The sequence below is a fragment of the Pinus tabuliformis genome, chromosome 5_1 (genome assembly GCF_031772625.1).
Source record: "Pinus tabuliformis cultivar Carrire ecotype Pingquan chromosome 5_1, CPIR1, whole genome shotgun sequence".
NCBI lineage: Eukaryota > Viridiplantae > Streptophyta > Pinopsida > Pinales > Pinaceae > Pinus > Pinus tabuliformis.
Genome location: NC_142305.1, coordinates 787191408 through 787211710, shown reverse-complemented (window position 1 = coordinate 787211710; position 20303 = coordinate 787191408). Strand labels below are relative to the sequence as shown.

Genomic DNA, 20303 nt, shown 5'->3' with positions numbered 1-20303 from the left:
TGCTCAGTTCCTCCTTAACTCCAGAAATCACTCCTGCAAAACACTGCTGAAACTACCTTGCCTGAGCAGGCACTCGAAGTCCCCCGGGGCTAAGGGTGAGATCTTCGAATGGAGACACTCGATGCACTAAACAGTGCTGTAGACAGGCTAAAAAGCCAGCATGCTCTAAGTCGAAGTGACTAGCTCAAATGCAACATAATCGAATGATCAAAATGAGGAGGCTCCTCTCTCCTTTATAGCGTTGGCCTCTCTCAAAACCCTAAGGCCCACCTCCTCCAACGTAGCCTCTCTCTTGCCATGTGTTCCTTCTCCATCTGTGCAGTCCCTCCAAGTGTCTACGTGGGCCCCTTCTCTACATGGTCCTTGGGCCCCCTTAGCTCCCCTTTTAAGTTACAACGTTGTGCTTACTAGGGAGTGACTTTATTCATAAAGTGAGTTATGTCCCCCCTTTCCTCACCTTTTTATTTATAAATAACTATAGAAGGAAAAATTGAGCAAAATCGAATATTCCAATTAGCCATGGCTAATTAGGGATATTACATGGTCACTCGTGTATAATTAAGTTAAGTTCCGTAAGCTATAACACAACTTACAAGAAATTTAAGTGCTCCAAACTCTCAACAAAGCATGTGAACACTCGTCTCCTACATCTCTAGGTCCAGCTCAATGTGAATTTGTGAGCATTGTGCTTGAATCTGAAGGAATTCCTTACACTGCACAACAAATTGGATTCCAGCGACGAGCAAACTCAACTTCGGTGGCGAACAATGACAAAAAAACCCCAAAAATAAACCATGTTGCAGGTTTTAAATGTCACTTTTCATGGAACACGTGTCCTAAGAACCAAAAACGTTAGGGCACGTTTTCGACACGTCCAAAACAAGTGTCTCGATTGGAGGACACGAAGAAAAATGTTTTCGACACGTTTTAGGGCTGTTTTCGTGTCCGACACGTGAAATACAGGACACGAGACCCTGAGGGACGTGTCCTGTGACTTAGGTTATATCACTCTTACTGACCCGAAGTTAGTTTCATTGATCCCAGATCAATATCACAAGAGAGTGACTCAAACCAATCATACTGATCCCAGATCAATGGAGGTCATCCTAGCATAGGGAGTACGGTAGATACAACAATGCGTCCATCGATAGTACTACTATGGTCCCTAACCCCATTTCCCTAGTCATTGGCCAGATAAGAGGTACTTCCCATGAGTCCCAGACTGCATGGGTAGGATGCCTCGATAGGAGAACCACTCATCATGTCCCTAAGTCGCCACGGGGTATCACAGGGAAGGCTGAGCCTTTCACCCTGTACACAGCACACCATTAGGGGAGGGTGAGTCGCCCTATGGTCACTTGTTGCTCCAAGAAGTACCCCAAGCCCCCTGGAGCTCCCAGAGCTCAATGCATGCATCATGTAGGACCCTCATAAGAGGGTCTCTCAATGACTGCAAGTCGTTCGGGAAAGTCACAAATTTGACCTTTCCTGGGGGCTTCGACAGAATGTCTGTGACCTGTACATCAGTCTCAATGCGATGGAGCCTCCTCGCTCATCGATGTACCATATCCCAGATAAGGTAGTATCTGATGTCTATATGCTGGAGCAATCATAGAATACGGGATTCCTCAACAATCGAATCCCCCCTAGTTGACACAGAGGATCATGGTGGTATCCATCATGTGTGCAAACAGCTCACTCAAAAGCTTCCACAACCAGGCAGCTTCACACGAGATCATACTCGTAGCTATGTATTCAAACTCAGCGGTGGTTATAGCAACCGTCTTCTGCTTCCTGCTCATCCAGGATATTAAGCAGAAACCAAAGAGAACTAGCACCCAGAAGTGCTCTTGTGATCCTCCACACTACCTACACAGTCAGCATTCGAATAGTCATGCAGCTTCACATTTCTGGTAGTGTATCTCAATCCATGAGAGATTTTGCCCTGAAGATATCAAGGAAGATTCTTGGCACCAACCCAGTGAGGCTCAACCATATATGAGCTCATCATGCTATCTGCAAAACATATATCTGGACGGAAGTTCACCAAGAACATCAATGAGTTTATGGAACTCAGAGGCATTTCCCAAATCTGGTCTGGCATCACTACCACATAACTTCAGAAAGTTAAGCTCCATCGATATAGTCATGGGCTTGCAGTTCACTATTCCAAATCCGGAATCCAACTCCCTCTTACTTCTGCAAATGAGAGGCTTTGCACCTGTCAGAAAGAGGTCGTCCTTACAAGGTGTCGATATGAGAGGTCTATCATCCACAACCTTCAAGCAATGGTTTGGATTGGCTTCACTCCTATTGAATCTCAACTTCATCAGACAGCTATCAATCCTCTCATACTATGCCCGAGGTGTTTTGCTTCAAGCCATAGAGGGATTTCTTCCACCTGCATACATGAGATTCCCGATCATGAATCTCAAACCCCTCGGGTTGTTCCAAATTTGTGGACCTGCTACATGAGGGGAATGGTCCCTTTGTAAGATTTTCCTTCGGTACATCTCAAACATGTACCTTCATGCTCTTCTTGAATTCAGGCATCCCTGTCACCATCTGACTCACATCGGGTAGGGCCCCATAATAAGTAGACCTCCGGTGCTATAGATGAGATGTGTCGACTGACATGGTCCCCAATGGACCATCCTGCAACTTGATACAAATTGCCAACCCTGAACTCAAAAGCATTTTTGAAAATTCCATTTTCAAATATGTACCTTTCCATCGATGAATGCCACCATGAAACCTTTGACTTCCATTTCCGAAATGGACACCAGGTTCTTCTTGCGATCAAGTACATAAAAGATATTCTATAAATGAATCGAGTTACCCTCATTCACTTGAGGGGTAACATTCCCTACACCCTTTCCGGGATAGGTGGCATTGACTCCAAGTATAATCTCACGATTGTTTCCATCTCTACCAAGTTAGAGAGAGCACCCTTCTATCCGATGAAGTGCCTTGAAGCACTACAATGAATAAGCCAGATTGCCAAAGAGTCTGAAGGAGAGGGCCAATACAAGATAACACTTCTTTATCTTATCAGAAACAACATTTGAGTCTTCATACCTGGGGTTCCTTGCTTACTTTGAAGAGTCAGTTGTTTCCTTGATGACCTGCATTACCTGTGATTCCTCTGATCATTGAAGATGTCACTGGAATGATTGTTATTATCATCAAGTGATGTGTCCTTACCATTCGGACACTCCTTTGCATAATGGCCGAAATTTTTACAACCAAGCCATCTACCTTTCCTTCCACCCTTAGATCTGGATTTCCCATTGAAGTGATCTTTAGGTAGGCTATCAAAAGCTTCTGCTACGCCATTCTAATAATATTCTTTGCTTCGATTTCACCCTCAGTGAATTTAAAGAGGGATGAGGAATCCATTGTTCCTTTTGTCCTTTCTCAGCTGTCTTCGGTGATTGCTCTTTCACTCTTGCTTGGGCTTTGTCTTCACCTCAGCTTTGATACCACGTTAATTTTAGGTATGCTCTATGCTTAGAGCAATTTATTTCAATTTTCACAGTTAGCTCAATATCTTTTCCAGATTAGCAATCACATTAGCATTATAGTAAATTGCAGATAGAACATAAACAAAGATCGCAAAAGACAAGCCAAGACAAGAGGACACAAGATGTGGCGCTAGCCAGGGACAAACCCTAGTGTGGGGAAACCCTTGATCAATTCTTCTTATATGTTCTTCAATAGTTCAGCAGAGAGAGAGAGAGATAGTACATATACAACAAAAGTCAACACTTTGACTTATCTAAATAAGAGCATAGATCATCTCTAAGTAGATGATACATGAGGTAGCTGAACTCAGTTGAAGACATGCTGCTTCAACTGATTCTCCAAGGTGACTCCATCACCTATCATTGTGTTGCACCTCGTCATCACGCTCCACCTCACTGTGTTGCACCATGCTGCACCCATCATCACTATGCTGGACCTCATTACCATGCTGCACACATCATATTGTCGCGCCTTATGTTGCACCTTCCTGTACTGCAACATCTTGTTGTACCTTATCATCTTGCTGCACTCACCAGTGCTGCCTCATACTGTACCTCACTGTACTGCATCATGTACCATTGTTGTCCCATGTGCCATTGCTGCGCCATGTTGCTACACTGCTTGTCCCAATGTTTAGCACTGCTTTACCTTGCTGCCACACATACTGTCCCAATGTTTAGCACTGTTGTACCTTGCAGCCACACATGCTGTCCCAATGTTTAGCACTGTTGTACCTTGCTGCCACACATGCTGTCCCAATGTTTAGCACTATTGTACCTTGCTGCCACACTTGTACTTGCTGCACCAAGTACCATAGCTGCACATGAACATTGCTGCACCATGAACTGATCTAAATCTAGTCACAACATTGACCCAAACACACCACACTTGTTGCTCCAAATCTGCTGTTCAGCTGTCCCTGGTTAGAGCATGTGTACGCAACAACAATCCTTATCAACTCATATAAACAACCTCCAAATGACTGTGGCCTAGTCAAGGTAGATTGCTACCTTCACATGTTGCTGTTCTGGGCATATGGCAGCCCCTAACACATCCATGCTGGCCTGTTTTGGAGTGGCTAGGCCTGCGGCCTACCACAAACCTCTGCTGCCACCTACAGGCCACTCAAACCACCATACGTTGCCCTCCAAACAGTCCATATGGCTTGCGGCTTAGCCATAACAGCCTGCACTGCCCTTCACCAAGAGTTGGACACTCTAAGAACACCTCCACGCTGTCCTGAAACAGCCTGCCCTTGTCTCGGCCTTCAAAGGAGCTACCTCGGCCTCCCTTACAGCACCTCAGCCTTCCAAAAGATCCATGAAACAGCCCTTTGTTTGTTGTGGCCAAGACCTTCTGTTGACTACGGTTAGGGCATCCTTTAGGACTGCGGCTAGGGCATCCTTTTGGACTACGGCTAGGGCATCTTCCTTTCCTCCAACGTCTAGGGCTTCTTCCTGCTAGATTTCTCTCACACTAAAACCCAAGACAAGTGGACAGAAATCAAGTGAGAAGTGTGTGTGAAATGACTCTCAAGTCATCTCCTTTTATACTAAAACATTGAGCACATGTGGGGTTTATTTGGTTGTTGGCCGACCTTGACGAATTGTCTTATAACACAAATAAATTCATAACTCCATGAATACTTATCAGAATCGAATGATCTTTAGATCAATCCTACACCTCTCGATGAGAGGGATCCAAGAAAAATATCAGCTACCATAAATAAGATGACCCACATGGAGTTTGGCCCTAGTTTCCAATTTTAACAATCATCCAGACTCACAGAGGATTGTAAGAAGAACCTGGAAACTGAGTTTGATATGAAGGATTTGGGGCTAATTCATTATTTTCTGGGATTGGAAGTTTAGCAGAGGATGGTGAGATCTTCCTTGGCCAAGGAAGATATGCATCAGAAATTCTGAAAAGATTCAGAATGCAGGATTGTCGACCTATGGCTATGCCTATGATTACCAATTGGAAGAAAATAGATGCTTCGGGAGACAAGGAAGTAGACCCCACCTTATAAAGACAACTCATTGGGTCACTTATGTATATGGTCAACACCAGGCCAAACTTGTGTTATGCTGTCAACACCCTTAGTCAGTTCATGGTGGAACCAAAAAAGGCGCACTGGGAAGCAACAAAGCACATTCTCATGTATGTGCGTGGAACAATAAATTTTGGATTAAGGTACACCAAGGGAAATGATATCGAATTGAGTGGATTCACTAATGTAGATTGAGCAGGAAGTTCAGTAGACAGGAAAAGTACCACTAGGTATTGCTTCAGTATTAGATCTGGGATGACCTCCTAGTGCAGTAAGAAGCAGAAGTTTGTAGCTCTGAGCTCTGCTGACGCTGAGTATATGGCAGCTAGCAAAGAAACATGTGAAGCTATATGGCTCAGGAAACTGCTTGTAAATCTATTTAGGAGAAGGATGGAAGCGACAAGGATCTTCTGTGATAAACATAGTTGTATCAAGCTCTCTAAAAATCCATATTTCACGATCACTCCAAACACATCACTATTCAGTGTCACTTTATCAGAGACTATGTTCAACGTGGAGCGGTATAGTTGGAGTACACTCCCACAGGAAATCAGGTGGCAGACATACTCACCAAGGCTCTAGGAAGAGCCAAGTTTGTTCAATTTCGGGAACAGATGGGTATGTTGGAAAATCCCTTTCAATAGAATGATGCAGCGTTTGAGAGGGAGTTGTAGTACAGATGCAACAGTGGCAGTGGCAGTGTCATGGGAAATAGTACAGTAGCAGCAGTAGCACAGTGTTGGTGGCAACAGCAGTGCAGAAAGGAGGTGCTTCAGAAATAGAGCAGCATGCAGGTGGACATTGTTGCTAGAGCACTTTCCTCGCTAAGAGGGAGTGTTAGTTTTTGGTAGCATCGGAAGTGCTCTAGCCTTGAAAATTGGTGGAGAGGCTAAGGCACATGACTTCTAAAGAACCCAGAAATCGTTTGGTGAAATTCCAGCCGAATTATATTTTATTAAAATAATTAATATTTTTAATGGAGTTCCTAAGTCTAAACTTAGGGAAATTAAAATATTAATGGGTATTAATCAAAATATGAGTGAGAATGATCTAGAAGGTGGATCAAGTCATGTTTTAATCTTAGCCGTTGATTAGAAACTTAATCTCAGTCGTTGAAGACTCAATAGGAAAAGTATAAAATGGAAGCTTGGGGTTCATTTGAAAACACACAGAGAGATTGAGGAAATCGATTTTCTGAGGTAAGAAGTTCTTAGGAGGAAAATTGATTGGGGAGAGAGAATTCAGGAAAATGACTTTCTAGAAAATATAGAACAGGGAGACACAGAGAGCTTGCAGAGAGGCAGCGTAGTAGCTGGGAGAGCTGACGTAGAAAAGTTGCTTGTCACGTAGAATCCAAAACTGTCGGAATAGCCGAAACTGCCGGGAACTACTGGAACAACCGAGAGAACTGACGCAGAGGCGACACAGTAGGCGGGAGAGCTGATGCAGAAAAGTTGTCTGTCACGTAGAATCCAAAATTGTCGGAACAACCGAAACTTTCGAAAACTGCTGGAACAGCTGGGAGAGCTTACGCAAAGGGCAGAGAAGGTGACGCACGGCTGACGCATAGCCTGAAAGGATGATGCAAGACCTACGCAAGGCCAGCGCAGAAATAGCGGGGGTTAGCCAATCTTGTGTCGGATCAACCGGAATTCTACTGGGTGAAGTGAGGTAAAACTCACTCAGATTTTCCGCTAGTATTTTCTCTGTAAAGGATTGCTAGATTAGCATCCTAGATTGTATTAAGATATTTATTGCCAATAATAAGAATCCTCAGATCTGTTGCACCGGTTTTCCCACATTGGGTTTTTCTGGGGACGATTGTCCAAAAACAAGTGTGTCAATGTGATTGTTCAACAAGTGTGTCAATGTGATCGTTCATATGCTGATGTTTCTCTTGCCAGTTCTAGTTTGTGAAGTCTGCAACTGAATTTATTTTGGTATTTACTTAAGTATTGGTAAATAACTTATCATAAATAAGTAGGAGAAATAAATCAATTATTGTAGAAAATTTTCCCATGACCAACCTATCAGGCAACTCTGAAATGCTCGAGTCCACCACTCCATGACTAGCCTCGATCTTGAGCGGCAACCTGCCTCGCCATGTGACGAAGGTCTCAGTGACTCCCCATGTGTCAGCCTGGGAAAAAGTTGGATCACCCTCCATCGTAACCCTTCCCATCGATAAGTGGAGTGATCCTCTCGCCAACCGGATCCCTGGATCCCTTAACCATACTGGGAGCTCACAACTCCCACTCCCCATGGGTTGCCGCTGTGTAGCACTACTACCTGCTAGAACCCATCTGACCCTCATCTCTGACCCCTGTATGTCACCCATAGGTGGACCCCAAGTGCTAAGAATCTGCCCCAAGCATGCCAACCTGCCCTGCTCCTGCCAGCCCATACAGTAAAATCCGCTATCACAACTCCTGATGATACGCCTAGACACAACTCGGAGTCTGGGCACCATCCTGTAGATGAAGTCTACCATACACTGTCCCTTAGGCTCCTGTAGCGCTTTAGACTGCCTCACCAAAAGTGTATCATGCAACTCCCTAGAGATCACCTCCCTAAGTGTGAGCCCAAGGGTGGAACATATGCTCCCTTGGTAGTAGACCACGCCATCCTTAAGCCAGTATCTGTCAACTCATGCACCCACCAAATGCCTCAATTGGTGCTTCTGCCTCCTGCCCATGAAACATTGTGTCCCATCCAACTGTCTAGGGTGAGCCTCCCATGTCCTGCTACCTGTACTAAGGGCACCATGGGGCAGCAACTCGACCCATAGCAACTGCAAGCCATGTCAGAGAGCGATAGGTATGTAAGTCCCCACGGGTATGACCAAGAGTCTACATGGACACTGAAAGGTAATCCCATGGATGCCCCTCTCTTTACCTTGGTCCTGTTGATAACTCCATCGAAAACCTGACTTTGTTGAGCATGATGTCACCAAATAATCAACAACACCCCCATCCATACAGGCTGAGCTGCATCCAATGGTACGCCTCCTCTCACTCGATGGTGTAAACCCACACACCACAGCACACCACCATGCATCTACGGGCTTGCCTACAACCCACTGCTCAATGCTACATGCTCCTACACACCACTAAATGCCCGGATCTAAAACTGAGATAGTACACATCGACACGGACCCTACCAGTATCGCCTCCTCTACTGTCGTATCACCGTACCCTCTGATGCATGGTCCTCGCCTCCAAATCCTCCCTAAGAGACACAAGAGGAGAATTCCCGTATGTACTAGTGGTGATGCCACCACTGTGCTGCTTCTCGGTGACCGTCGAGTCCCAACTAACCGAAGAGAGTCCCTGGCCACAAACAAGGCATTATCTGGTGGCCTGCCAATGCCACCTCCTCCAACAAACTCCTCCCAGAGTATGTTGATCATCCTGTGATCCCATGTACAACCATCATACCAAAACAACTTAGGGAGTTTGTCCATAAACTGGTTGGCCGCTGGTGCTGACCAGGACTCCCCTAACGAATGTGTCTGCTCAACCACTAGGCCAACTACACCGCCACGATTGTAGTCAACCGACATATCCAGGGAATGATAGGGAGTCACACCTAGATCCCAATGCCAGTTTGGGCTTCCGGTATCCGCAATGCCTAAAAGATCCTGCTGAGCTTCACGCTAGTCCACTACCATCTCCATAGCCCACTCCACCGGGTACCAACTCAAAATATCTCGCCATCCAACCCCATGAGAGGGATTGAATGTACGAACTCCCATACATAGGACAAGCCCTCCATCCTGCGAATGCTGCTACCCGGCGCCGCTAATGTCGCCTTATCTCATCAGCCTGGTCAACACATAAAATATGTCAAGGTGGATCTGCATCTCCCTTGGGCCTCTCCAAGGTGCAAAGGTAACCCACTGATGCTACAAGCCCTATCTATGTATGTTGGAAGAGAGCTACTCTGATGCTCTAATGTGCACTCTAGTTGTACCATTAGGGAATCCAACCATTCCCCAACGCGAGTTAGTTTGGTCGTTGACTCGGCACAAACAACTCTCATGCCCTCCAACTCCTCATTTTGTTGTAGAATGGCCTCTCGTACTATTGTGGCCTTCTCTCTCAATGCTAGAAGGTCAGCCTGGAACTAATGAAACTGCCGTGGGAATCTATCACCTACAGACTCTGTCACAGCTCTGGATACCTCAGCAACTGTCGGCATCTCATCCATGGGTGGCACCTCCTCAACAGATGGCTCTATGTGTGTAGGCTCTATCCTCTCCACCAAGGTGTTAACTGGGGCTATCAAAGAGGTCTCTAATAATGGTGAATCTTGTGCCACACCAGGTATATGGATGTGCTCCTCACCAGGTACAATTCGAGTTCCCTCTACTATTTCTCCCCACAAGTTCGAACTCTCCTAACGGGTACAAATTCCCTTTATAGTGGCCCCCACATTCCACTTGCACTTTGATTTATTACCCTTTCTAATGTTTGGATTCTGGAAGCCTTCTTTTCTTAAAAATCCAAGTGGGGTCCTCCTAATCCACCTATCCTGAGTTCTAATGCCAAAATATCTCCTGATGGTCAAAATTGTAAAAATGGAATTTCTTCTTAACCATAATAATTAATTGGGAACATTACAACTGGTGCCATTGGAAACAAGTTAACTAGAAGTGCCATGGTTGGAAAATAAATTGAGAAAGGTCAACCTATTGAGGTCAATCACAGTAATTGTTAGACTTATGTGTCACCTTTGATAGAATATATTCAGAATAAGATAGGGCATACCTCAGATTCTTCAAATTTTTCATCCGAGCATTTTCAAGATCAAGAAAATCTACATCGGTCCCATTATTAGCATCACAACATGCTAGAAGCAAAAGTAAAAAGAAGAAAAGAAGAAGGAAGAGGTTCGATGCATCTGGTGGTCGGGAGCAGCTCAATATTGGGATAAGTCAAAGTTCTAGGATTTTCTTAATTCAGCATGGAACATCCCTACCTGAAAGTTGGCAGTGCTCGATATGCACTTCGTTGAAGACATCTGATGCCATAGGGAATCTTTGTATAGTATCTCTAACATTACTATCTTAGATAGGATTTCATTTCTATCATTAGTTTATATTTTATGCTTTTATCTTTCATGTGTTAGAATAGGTTTTCTATTCCAACAAATGTTATATATATATATATATATATATATATATATATATATATATATATATATATATTGATGATGTATACATGATTATTTTGATTTTGAATGGATATCTAGTTGATGTTACTTCGTTTTCTTGGATACAGGATTTTGGATTCTCACATTCCTTCCAACGAAGCAACGTGTTCCCAGGTATAGCCAGATGTTTACCACACTTTGTCAACAATCCAAGAAGTAGAGGACAAAGCAACAGGTCAATTTTTTTCAAATCAATGTCATCATTCAACTTCCAATATTATCATTGTAAACCCAATTTTTGCAAAGTTTATTGTAAATTATGCTAGTATGACCATTGAGTCATGTAATTGCACCTAGGTAAGCTTATGATTTTTTCAAAGGATTTTATCCTAGGAAGTTTTTTAACCTCCCCGAATTATGTGTGTTTGTAAACATGGATAATCGGCAAAGTTTTTCTTCTAGCTATAACCCCAAAGCTAGGGTGGAATTTTTGGCGATGCCTTATATGATTCCTAGTGTTTATCGAGTCTATTGTAAAAGTGTGTTTAGGAATAATTTTTGTGCGTGGTCCCTCATAATTAGACACCATGACTAAATTATTTTATTATAAGCACACTTGGTTTCATACTATATCATATTGTGTCGCAGAATTGGGTAATGTCTTGAGGGTCTATGTCTAAGAGTTGAATTAATTTGTAACAATTTGATTAAAAAATATTTTAGTGCATGGTTACTCATAATTAGACACCATGGCTAAAATATTTGAGGATGGAAAAATAATTAATCCCCTCTAGAGTCAATTAATTAATTTTTCTCGAAAAATTAAATAAAAAACCTAATCCAAAAAATTGATTCTTTTTGAGTAAAATATAATTAGACAAATTAAATCCTCTCCAAGTGGAAAACAATAAAAAAATTCGTGGGTCAAAAGGAAAATAATTTTTGGAGGTCCTCCATCAAGGGAAAAATTGATATTTTAAGAAAATATGAGCTCTTCAACCTTGGTGGTTAAGTCAAAGTCAAAATTTTGAGGAAATTAATCCAAAATATTAATTTTTGGATTAATAAAAAATGGTTTTTATGATAAATTCGAATTTTCCTCAAAAAATAAGAAATCGATGATGGATATTAAAATAAGATCAAGTTATTTTCGACGGATGAGAATATTCTGACGATAATCAAGCCAACTAGTTGTTATTTCCACTTGGAAGGGTTTATTTCTCTCTCACTCTCTATATAAGGAAGCCATGGAGCTCCTATGAAGTATATTTGGATAATCTCTAGATGATGTAATTTTGTAACGCTTGTGTTGAGCCTTGCTCTACTAGAATCATTTTTCTCATAATAGAAATACTTTGGTGTTTTAGTTCATGGTGTTCTTCTATTTGGCTAACTTGTGGTATGTGCTAGTATTTTATTTGTTTGTGCTCTATATTGTGCTAAAATTTCATTATTGTTATTTCAGTTGTTGGTGATAAGAACATTCTATTGGTACGATTATCTTTACCTTAGGTGATCTGATTCACCCCATGATCTAATAACTATTGTAAAATTGGAGGGAAAAGTGCTCCACGAAATCTATATAAGGAAGGTAGCTCTCCTCATTTCATTCATCTTTTGGCATATCGATTTCTCTTTGGTTGCTCGAGCTGCTTCGCCAAGTCACTTGTTGTTCAACACGAGTTCTTCAAGCGAAGCTCACCCTTTCTTTGGGGGACTTCGAGTGCCACCCTATGAAGGTTTTTCTTCATTCTTCCAAAGGAGGGATTTCGTTGTGATTTCCAGCAGTTGCATTCATCTTCTAGTAGTGCGTATTACTGGAGGATGCAATGAAGAGGAGGCCGAGTTTGCTTGTGGTGCCTTGCCATGGAGTTTGGTCGTGAGATTTTTTGGAGAGGAGGCCTAAGAGATTCGTTGTCATCTTGGAGAGTTTGGGAGTTGGAGGAGAGTGCTTCTTTGCAGTATGATTTTCGCACTTCCCGGGCCAACGCAGAGGCAGCACTTGGTGCACACGTGGGAGGTAGAGTATTAGTCTTTGAGGCTGAAATTTGTTGGGGAAATTAATGGAAGCATTTGTGGAAGAGATTTCTTCATTTTCAGAGTTTGGGAGAAGGATTTCGTTGGTGTCCCTTGCAGGCCATGTTCTTGAGCAGTTTGGAGGGCGTGGAGCATATTGGAGGTCGATTTTGGAAGGTCAAAATCCAGCCAAACAATTTTTGGGTTTTTCTGGGTTTTGTGAAAGGAGTCCATGGTTAAAATTTCAGAATTTTCCAGGTGATATTCAGGTGTGAAATCGTCATTCTTATAATAGGGCGAATTGTCAATAACTGGGGAATTTGCACCAATTTATGGGTTCAACTTTGGCTTGGAGATAAGTCAAACCCTTTCTGGGTTTTTGACAAGGATCCCAGATATGAAGTTTCAGCATTTTTTGAGTACTGGAGACAGGATTTCTTGCAGTTCCTTTCTAGCTAGCAATGCAGTTTCTGGGGACAGCGCAGGGCATTAGAGGAGCAGTCATTTTCAGCTTCGAGATTATTGTTTTATCACCTGGGTCCTGTCAAGCTTGCCCTTGAGGCAAAGTCTTGGTGCATTTCTCCATATTATTGTACTTTCTCCATTTCATTAATAAAATGGCTCAGCGAGTTCTCACTTTTAGAGTTTTAATGAACATTTGTTGATTGTTTTAATTCCTGTGTCACAAATCGATTTTGTTTTGCATATCACTGTTTATTTAAGTTTGGAACATTACACATGGCATGTGTAGCTAAGATCCATACGTGCACAAATAGCCCCATAGTGCCTCAGGAGGTGTGATCATACCCTTGATAACGGTGATGTGCCTCGAAAAACATGAAAATGCCAGGGAATCATGATGCAGTTGACTGACCAAGGAATCTCATGCCATCCCAGCAAACTGTACTGTTCGTAAAAAATGCATGTGAAAGCCTCTGCCAGAAATAGGGGTAACAGTGTGTAAGATGATATGTTATAGGTGTGTCATAGTGCATTTCTAAAAATTTCAAAGAGAATTTTATGTGGTGCCATCCATCCACAAGAATTGAACATGTATATACACATCTTTATGCAAATGAAACTGTAGCAAGTTTGAATCACATCCTCTGCATATGTTAGCTTGTTGATTGCTTGCATATTTTTGTTTCTCTTCACTTTCTTCATGCGGTATTACAGTCATGGTAGAGTAGTCAATGACAATTGGGGAGTGTAAGACAAGAAAGTTCTGCCACCCTTGTTCTGTGAGAGCAAGTATATCTGGCATTTATGTACACGGGATAACTTCTGTGCTACTTGCTTTGTGGAATTTATTGTACATTCAGCTTGTTCATTTGTGGGAGAATGCTCAAGTGAGGAAGTTCTACTTGCAGTAAATACTGAAAAAGATATGAGGTCCATTTAACATGAGTTAAGCTTTACTGATCTAATCAAATCATTTTATCAAAGGAAAGATATTAGATAATGAATTTTATCTCCTTTGGCTTCAAATACAAATTTAAATATCGGATGTAGTTTGTAGTTCTTGAATTGGATCTCAAGCTGCAATCAATAGAACTTTTGATATCATTTTAATCTCCTTTCCTTTCATATTCATGAGATGTTCAAATTGAATGCCATTTAGATTTGATCGAAGAGTTCCATCTGTAATATGCTAAGCATTTTCCATTTTAATTCTTTCATCAGTCCCTTTTGTGAGTCGAAAACATTATCATCTTTAACTTAACTAAAACGGAAAAGCAATCATAATTATATGAAATGCATTTTTATGCAACTACAACCAGAGTTGAAGGGTTCGGGTGAAATTTCAAATTCAATATCAAAATATATTCCGTATCTCTACTTTTATAAATCCTAAAGATGAAGAGAAGGTAAATAGCTGATCCGTCTCTTGAACACTTACATTGAACCTCCTCCCGCTGGGCCAAATGTTTTGAAAAGAGACATTCCAGTCATGGCAAGACCGTTTGCAGCCCCTCTTTGATCTTGGGACTGCCATAAACATGCAAACGCTGAATTCGAGCTCAAAAGGTAGGAAAGAGATATTCATATGATGTGTATGTTCATTTAAGAGCCAAATCTCATATTTGTAAACCATAGAAGTGTATACAATGTTTCCAACAATAGATTAATATTTTCACATGCTAGTCATATTTGAGCGTGGTTAAAAGAGAGATAGAGCATACCGCAGAATTATTTAGGAGAAGGAAAGTTCCCGTGTAAACTGTCACCTGTTTAGAGCACATAGTTAATGTTTTAGATTGCAGTGACCATAACTGAATATCCAAAAGTGACACAGTGATAAAACAATTCCTCAACAAATTTCGGAAAACATGCAATAGTGGATTATGTTCAAGAAACTAGATTGACGACTAGCGATGCATAATTTTTAAAGCATTTCAACACCATACACAAGTGAGCAGTTATTCCGAGCTCTAATTATATTAATGAATGTAATATCCTTCTTATTGTACTCCAAGTAGTATAATTAGGTTTTCATATGACTTGCACCACATTTTGTTTTTGAGAACAAGGAAGAACTAGTTAAAGGGATCTGTGCATCTGTATTTCTCAGATGATCTGCGATACCGCGATGATCGTGAGATTATTGGGACCACACTTTCTAGCAAAGGGTGTGTTTGTTGTAATTGGTCAGATTGTTTAAACTCTGAAGAAAAATGTTTATTATTATGCTAATAGGCATCCTCCCTATTAAAAAGTTGGCAGATTAATCTTTCTTTTAATCCAAATCTTTATCTTATGGCTATAAATGAAAGATGCTGGCATATTCTTGGTATCTCCTATAAATCAATAGATGAAATCTCAAATATTAACTAGCTTGCATCTCTAAATCTATGTTTACCTTTTCACATTTACTTAATACAATTATGAAATTACCATACAAATTATCAAATATCTAATGACACCATGTGAATACATGTTGACCTTTTCACATTTACCTTGTACAATTATGAAATTATCATGCAAATTATGAAATAACAAATGGTATCTTGTGAATACATCGGTCTATAAAACTAATGATTGTGCTAGAGTCATTGATTTTAAAAAGGGGAAATGATGCCCATCAGTGTATGCCACATATACATATACTAATGTGGTTGTGCTTGTTTATACTATGGAATCTAGGAAGACATTTTTTTAGTTTTGTAATCGCTATTTTAAAAAAGGTACAAGGAAAGCTAAAGCAAGAAGGTTTGTCATAAAACATGTAAAATGGCTATCACTCCTATATTTAATTTCATATTAATGAGGTTCCAATATTGTGGTTACTCATCGACCTGTTAATGCATTTTAAAAACATATCTTTTTAATACTGTTTTAAGAATTTTCAGAATTAATATTTAGGAAGAGTTTCTAATTTTATTCACAAAATGTGGCAGATAATCTACAATAAAAAGAAGTAACCTCAACAGTTCAGTAAGTTATAGGAAAGGAACATGCAAGATTTATAGATTTTATCTCTTCTATATGCCAGTTATAAAGCCTCACCATGTCATTCACATGAAGAAACGATTCTCAATATTCATATATCATGAGAATAAATGAGGGTTATGGTTTGCTTGGGAATCTGCATGGACCATACAATGCACTCCAGTTCGAGACAATGTGCATAAGCCTCATCAGATCTTAAAATATGAAATATTCTCTTGAATAATATCGTGTTTGGGTGGTTAAATGAAAACTATCCGAGGCATTGACATAATGGCATGAACACTGGATGCTGATCTCCAAAACACACTTTGCTTTTAAACAAATGGCATTTTTTTCGATTTACTATCCTGTAAAGCCTTACTATGGCAAGAAAGTATTTGCACCGAGTTTTAATAATCAATACAATATATTAACATTTAGAGTAAATAAAAGATTTTGGCATGCCTCTTGTAAGCTCAAATACAAGAAGGTTTGCCAAGAATGTAAAAAATCATCAAGCTTACATTCATATGTAAGCAAGACAGCTTGGAAGATCCATATGTAAGCAACATGTTCACCTATTAGTTTATTATAACACATTTGAAAGAAGGCATTTCAAGATGGACACATGAAAATGGAGAATAGGGCATGGTTACCATGACCTCAAAGACTATGCTTGAAAGTCATGAGCTTAGAAGATGAATAATGCGACATGAACTCTGAAGTCAACAAAAATGAATAGCAAGTCGTCTACAGTAACTACCCAGACAGTCTATCAAGCATAAGATATCAATGGAGATTTATAATCGTGCAATGGGCAACTTAAAATATCCATATGTAAGCAACGTGATCACCAAGTAATTGGTCAACAGGGCCATTTCAAAAGATCCATCAGTAAGCAACTTGGTCATTGACTCGCTTATTATCACTCATTCAAACAAGGCCATTTCAACATGGACCCATGAAAATGGAGAATGAAGTGTGCTTATCATGACCTCAAAAAGATCAATCATAAAAGTCACGACAATTGCTCAAGTCAAGTTGGAAACGTTAAAATTAACTGAGGTCACTTGAACACTGAAATCAGTAATAGGGAATAGAAACTATCCACATGAACATTTTTTAAATCAGATCAAAGAATAGCTCCAATGTGGAGAAACTTTTCAATTAGAACTAAGCATCATATCTTGAATACAATAATCAGCTGAGAAGATTGTATATACAGCTGTCATGGCCCTAGTTATCTCAACGACAAGATTATTCTCTTATTGGTTCATAGAAATTTCAATTTTAAACTTTTCGAAGAAAAAAATTAGCATATCAATAGTCCAGTTTTCAAGGGAGTAAAATACTTACAGATAATACATTTTTTAACAAGGATGCACAGTTAATAACCAACCAAAGCAAAAGACCTGATAGCTTAGGTATAAATGGGTAGGATGCCAACACTGGTACAGTTAATGCCTGCATGTCAATATAGTGTGTTATTTCTGTGCATTCAGTATTGGAACATAAATTCTCTATATGAAAATATAAGCTTCTTACTATATAGATACTCTTAAAATGCCCAAATTTACGTCTAAGGAAATATCTAATTAGGAAAAAGGATGAGATCATACTGCTGCTATGCGGATGATAAGAATAGCTCCAATAAAATTTGCTATGGATGGGAAGATGAGAAGTTGGAAGATCAGTACCCCAACACCTCCAGTAAGCAACATGTAAAAATTGTCATTGGCTATTTATCCAGATATGTAAAAAGAAAGTATAGAACAATCATTCAGATATATAAACTATAGCAACAAAGTAAGCATTTGAACCTTTTTTGACCTAAGAAAATGGAAATTTTGATTTCATTACGCTTTGCAAATGAAGCTACATATCCATGGTAATGTTAACCACATTTCTAAGTGTCTCCTCAATAAAAATACAGTCAATTTCTAAGTCCAAATATATTCTCATTTCCAGATTAGCAATACCTTTAAAATTGAATCCTAAAGTCCATCATCCAAGTGGTATTATCAGACACTAGTCTATTAACCTATGTTGGAGGGTATTTAGTGTAGAGAAGCCTCCCTTGGCTTTGTAGAAGTTGGTTTTGTTACCGCTCAAACTAGTAGGGGGCCTAAAAGGGGCTCCTAAAGGGACAACTGCTAGATCAAGGGAAACAATGGAAACTTAGCCCACTGTCACCTCAGCTAAGACTCCCTACTCTTTACAGACTTTCACTGATGGGTGGAGACCCGGTATATGGAAAGTCACTTGTGAAGGATGAATCAATAAATGGATGTGAAGTGACCTTAATGATCCTTTTCTTATAATGGGGTTAAGAATGGGGCTTGCTTACTCTTCAAGCAAGGTACAAAGCTTTCTAGGAGAAGGAGGTGAAGATTTAAGGGCTAGGTTTAAGAAGCGTGTCTTGCAAAGGAGTTTCCCAATCCCTAAAATCCTTATTGGACTTGGTTTCCCAAGTGGTTCTTGAAGAATTAACTTTTCAAAGGTATGAGACCACACGGGACCAAGTGGACCCATCCTAGGTTAAGGGGAGAGATTTTAGCAACCAATAATGATCTTAACCCAGACAAGGAAGGGGAAAGGATCAAAACAAGAGTTTTCACTTAGAGGTGTCAAATTGATCCTATGAGGGACTAGCCTAGGGAACACCAGGTAAAAGTTTGATCTCAGAGCTAGGGCTTGAGATATGTAATGTTCTCAAGTAGGGATTTAAGTGATATTCTAAACAAATAAACAGTGCAGCAGCATAAAATTAAAAGCATGCATTAAACACCCATAAAAACACTGTAAATCTAGAACTGCTGAGCCATATATTATAAAATCTGAGAGCATAGGTACAATATAAATGCAGTGGTGCACTTGGGTTTGTCTTGTCTCAAGGACAAGCTGGACCAAACCCAGGTGATAGAATGGCTGAGATGATGGTTGTTCAGTTGCTGCACCACTCTGCACTGCGTTGTCCTAGTGAAACTGTTGATCTACTAACTTTGACCTGCTGGAAGGTGCCCAAAAACTGCCCAGAAAATTCTGTCCTTTCAATCTTAGACTCCTTGGACAAAACCCAACAACACCCAAAAGGGAATTTCTCTGATTTTGACTTTGGATTTTTGGCCTCCTTGGAGCCCCTCTCCGGCTACTGCTGCCAAATACGATTTGCAGGAAATAGCCTACAAATCCACCTGAAAACACCCCTTAAATGTTGGTTTCAACTATGATAATTGATTCCTTGCTCCCTGGATGATCCTTTTCCCAGATGGCTGCCCTCCTAAGCCCCACGAATTTGTTGCTAGAGGTCACTGTGCAATCCCTCTGCCCAGAAATGCGTACTGCTGTAATCACTGACTGGTTGGCTGCAAAACTTAGAGAAAATATCCTCAGCCTACTACCTTTCCTGCTCCCGGAACTCCCAGCAAGCTAGGGACCTCCCGACTGGCTCACTTCTCTTCTGCATGCTTTTGGCTTCCCAGAAAGTACACAGTCTCCTCCTCTGCATGGTTGGATGGGTTGTTTGTCAATGCTGGAACACCTGCAATCTCTGTGGAACAGCATCCCTAGGGCAAGCACAGATAGTCCCCCGAAGTAGAGGTTGAATCTTCCCTACGGAAAACTCGTGGCTAAACAACCGGTAGACTCGCTAAGCAGCAGAGCGTACAAAGGTAAGTTTGTTTGTCAAATGATCAAAATCCTGCAAAATGAGAGCTCCTTCCTCTTTTATCACTTTGGGCCCCCTTAGCCTCTTGTGGGTCCCTCCTTTCACTAGTTCTATTTCTCTCCAATGTATCCCTTGGCCAAGTTTGAATTATTCATGTGGGTGGCCCTCACATTCCACTAACTGCCATAAATAAAGTTGAATTGCCTATAATTCCTAAGTTGTGCATATCGGGTCCTCCTCCTAAGCCAAATATGATGCCAAAATTGTGTGGCTACACCCCATGACTAATACATTTGAGAAGGAACATGACAGTCCTCCCCTCCCAAATGTTGTTTGCCCTCAAGCAACGTCAAAGCCGGGTGCTCTAGTATGTGCTCACCCTCCCAAGTGGCATCCTCATCCGGCAAGTTCTTCCATCGTACCAAGAACTCCCTGATGGTTATGTTCCTCAGTCTCCTCTCC

General features: G+C 40.9%; 1 protein-coding gene across 3 annotated transcripts in view; it reads right to left on the bottom strand.

Annotated features, from left to right (window-relative positions):
- The window catches only part of LOC149167291 (protein ZINC INDUCED FACILITATOR 1-like), a 374552-nt gene that overhangs the window by 99788 nt on the left and 254461 nt on the right, over positions 1-20303 (bottom strand). The window contains exons 12-16 of one of the 3 annotated variants that reach the window (XR_016260912.1): positions 17794-17879; positions 17531-17638; positions 14929-14973; positions 14646-14734; positions 13553-13680 (exon numbers count right to left, since the gene is read on the bottom strand). Coding sequence is in view for 2 of the 3 variants with exons in the window: in XM_089432925.1 (XP_089289051.1) it covers positions 14642-14734; positions 14929-14973; positions 17531-17638; positions 17794-17879 (332 nt within the window). In the remaining variant the exon portion in view is untranslated. Of the gene's footprint in view, positions 1-13552; positions 13681-14641; positions 14735-14928; positions 14974-17530; positions 17639-17793; positions 17880-20303 lie in introns of those variants that run through there. The other 2 variants (XM_089432924.1, XM_089432925.1) reach the window with 2 other exon arrangements.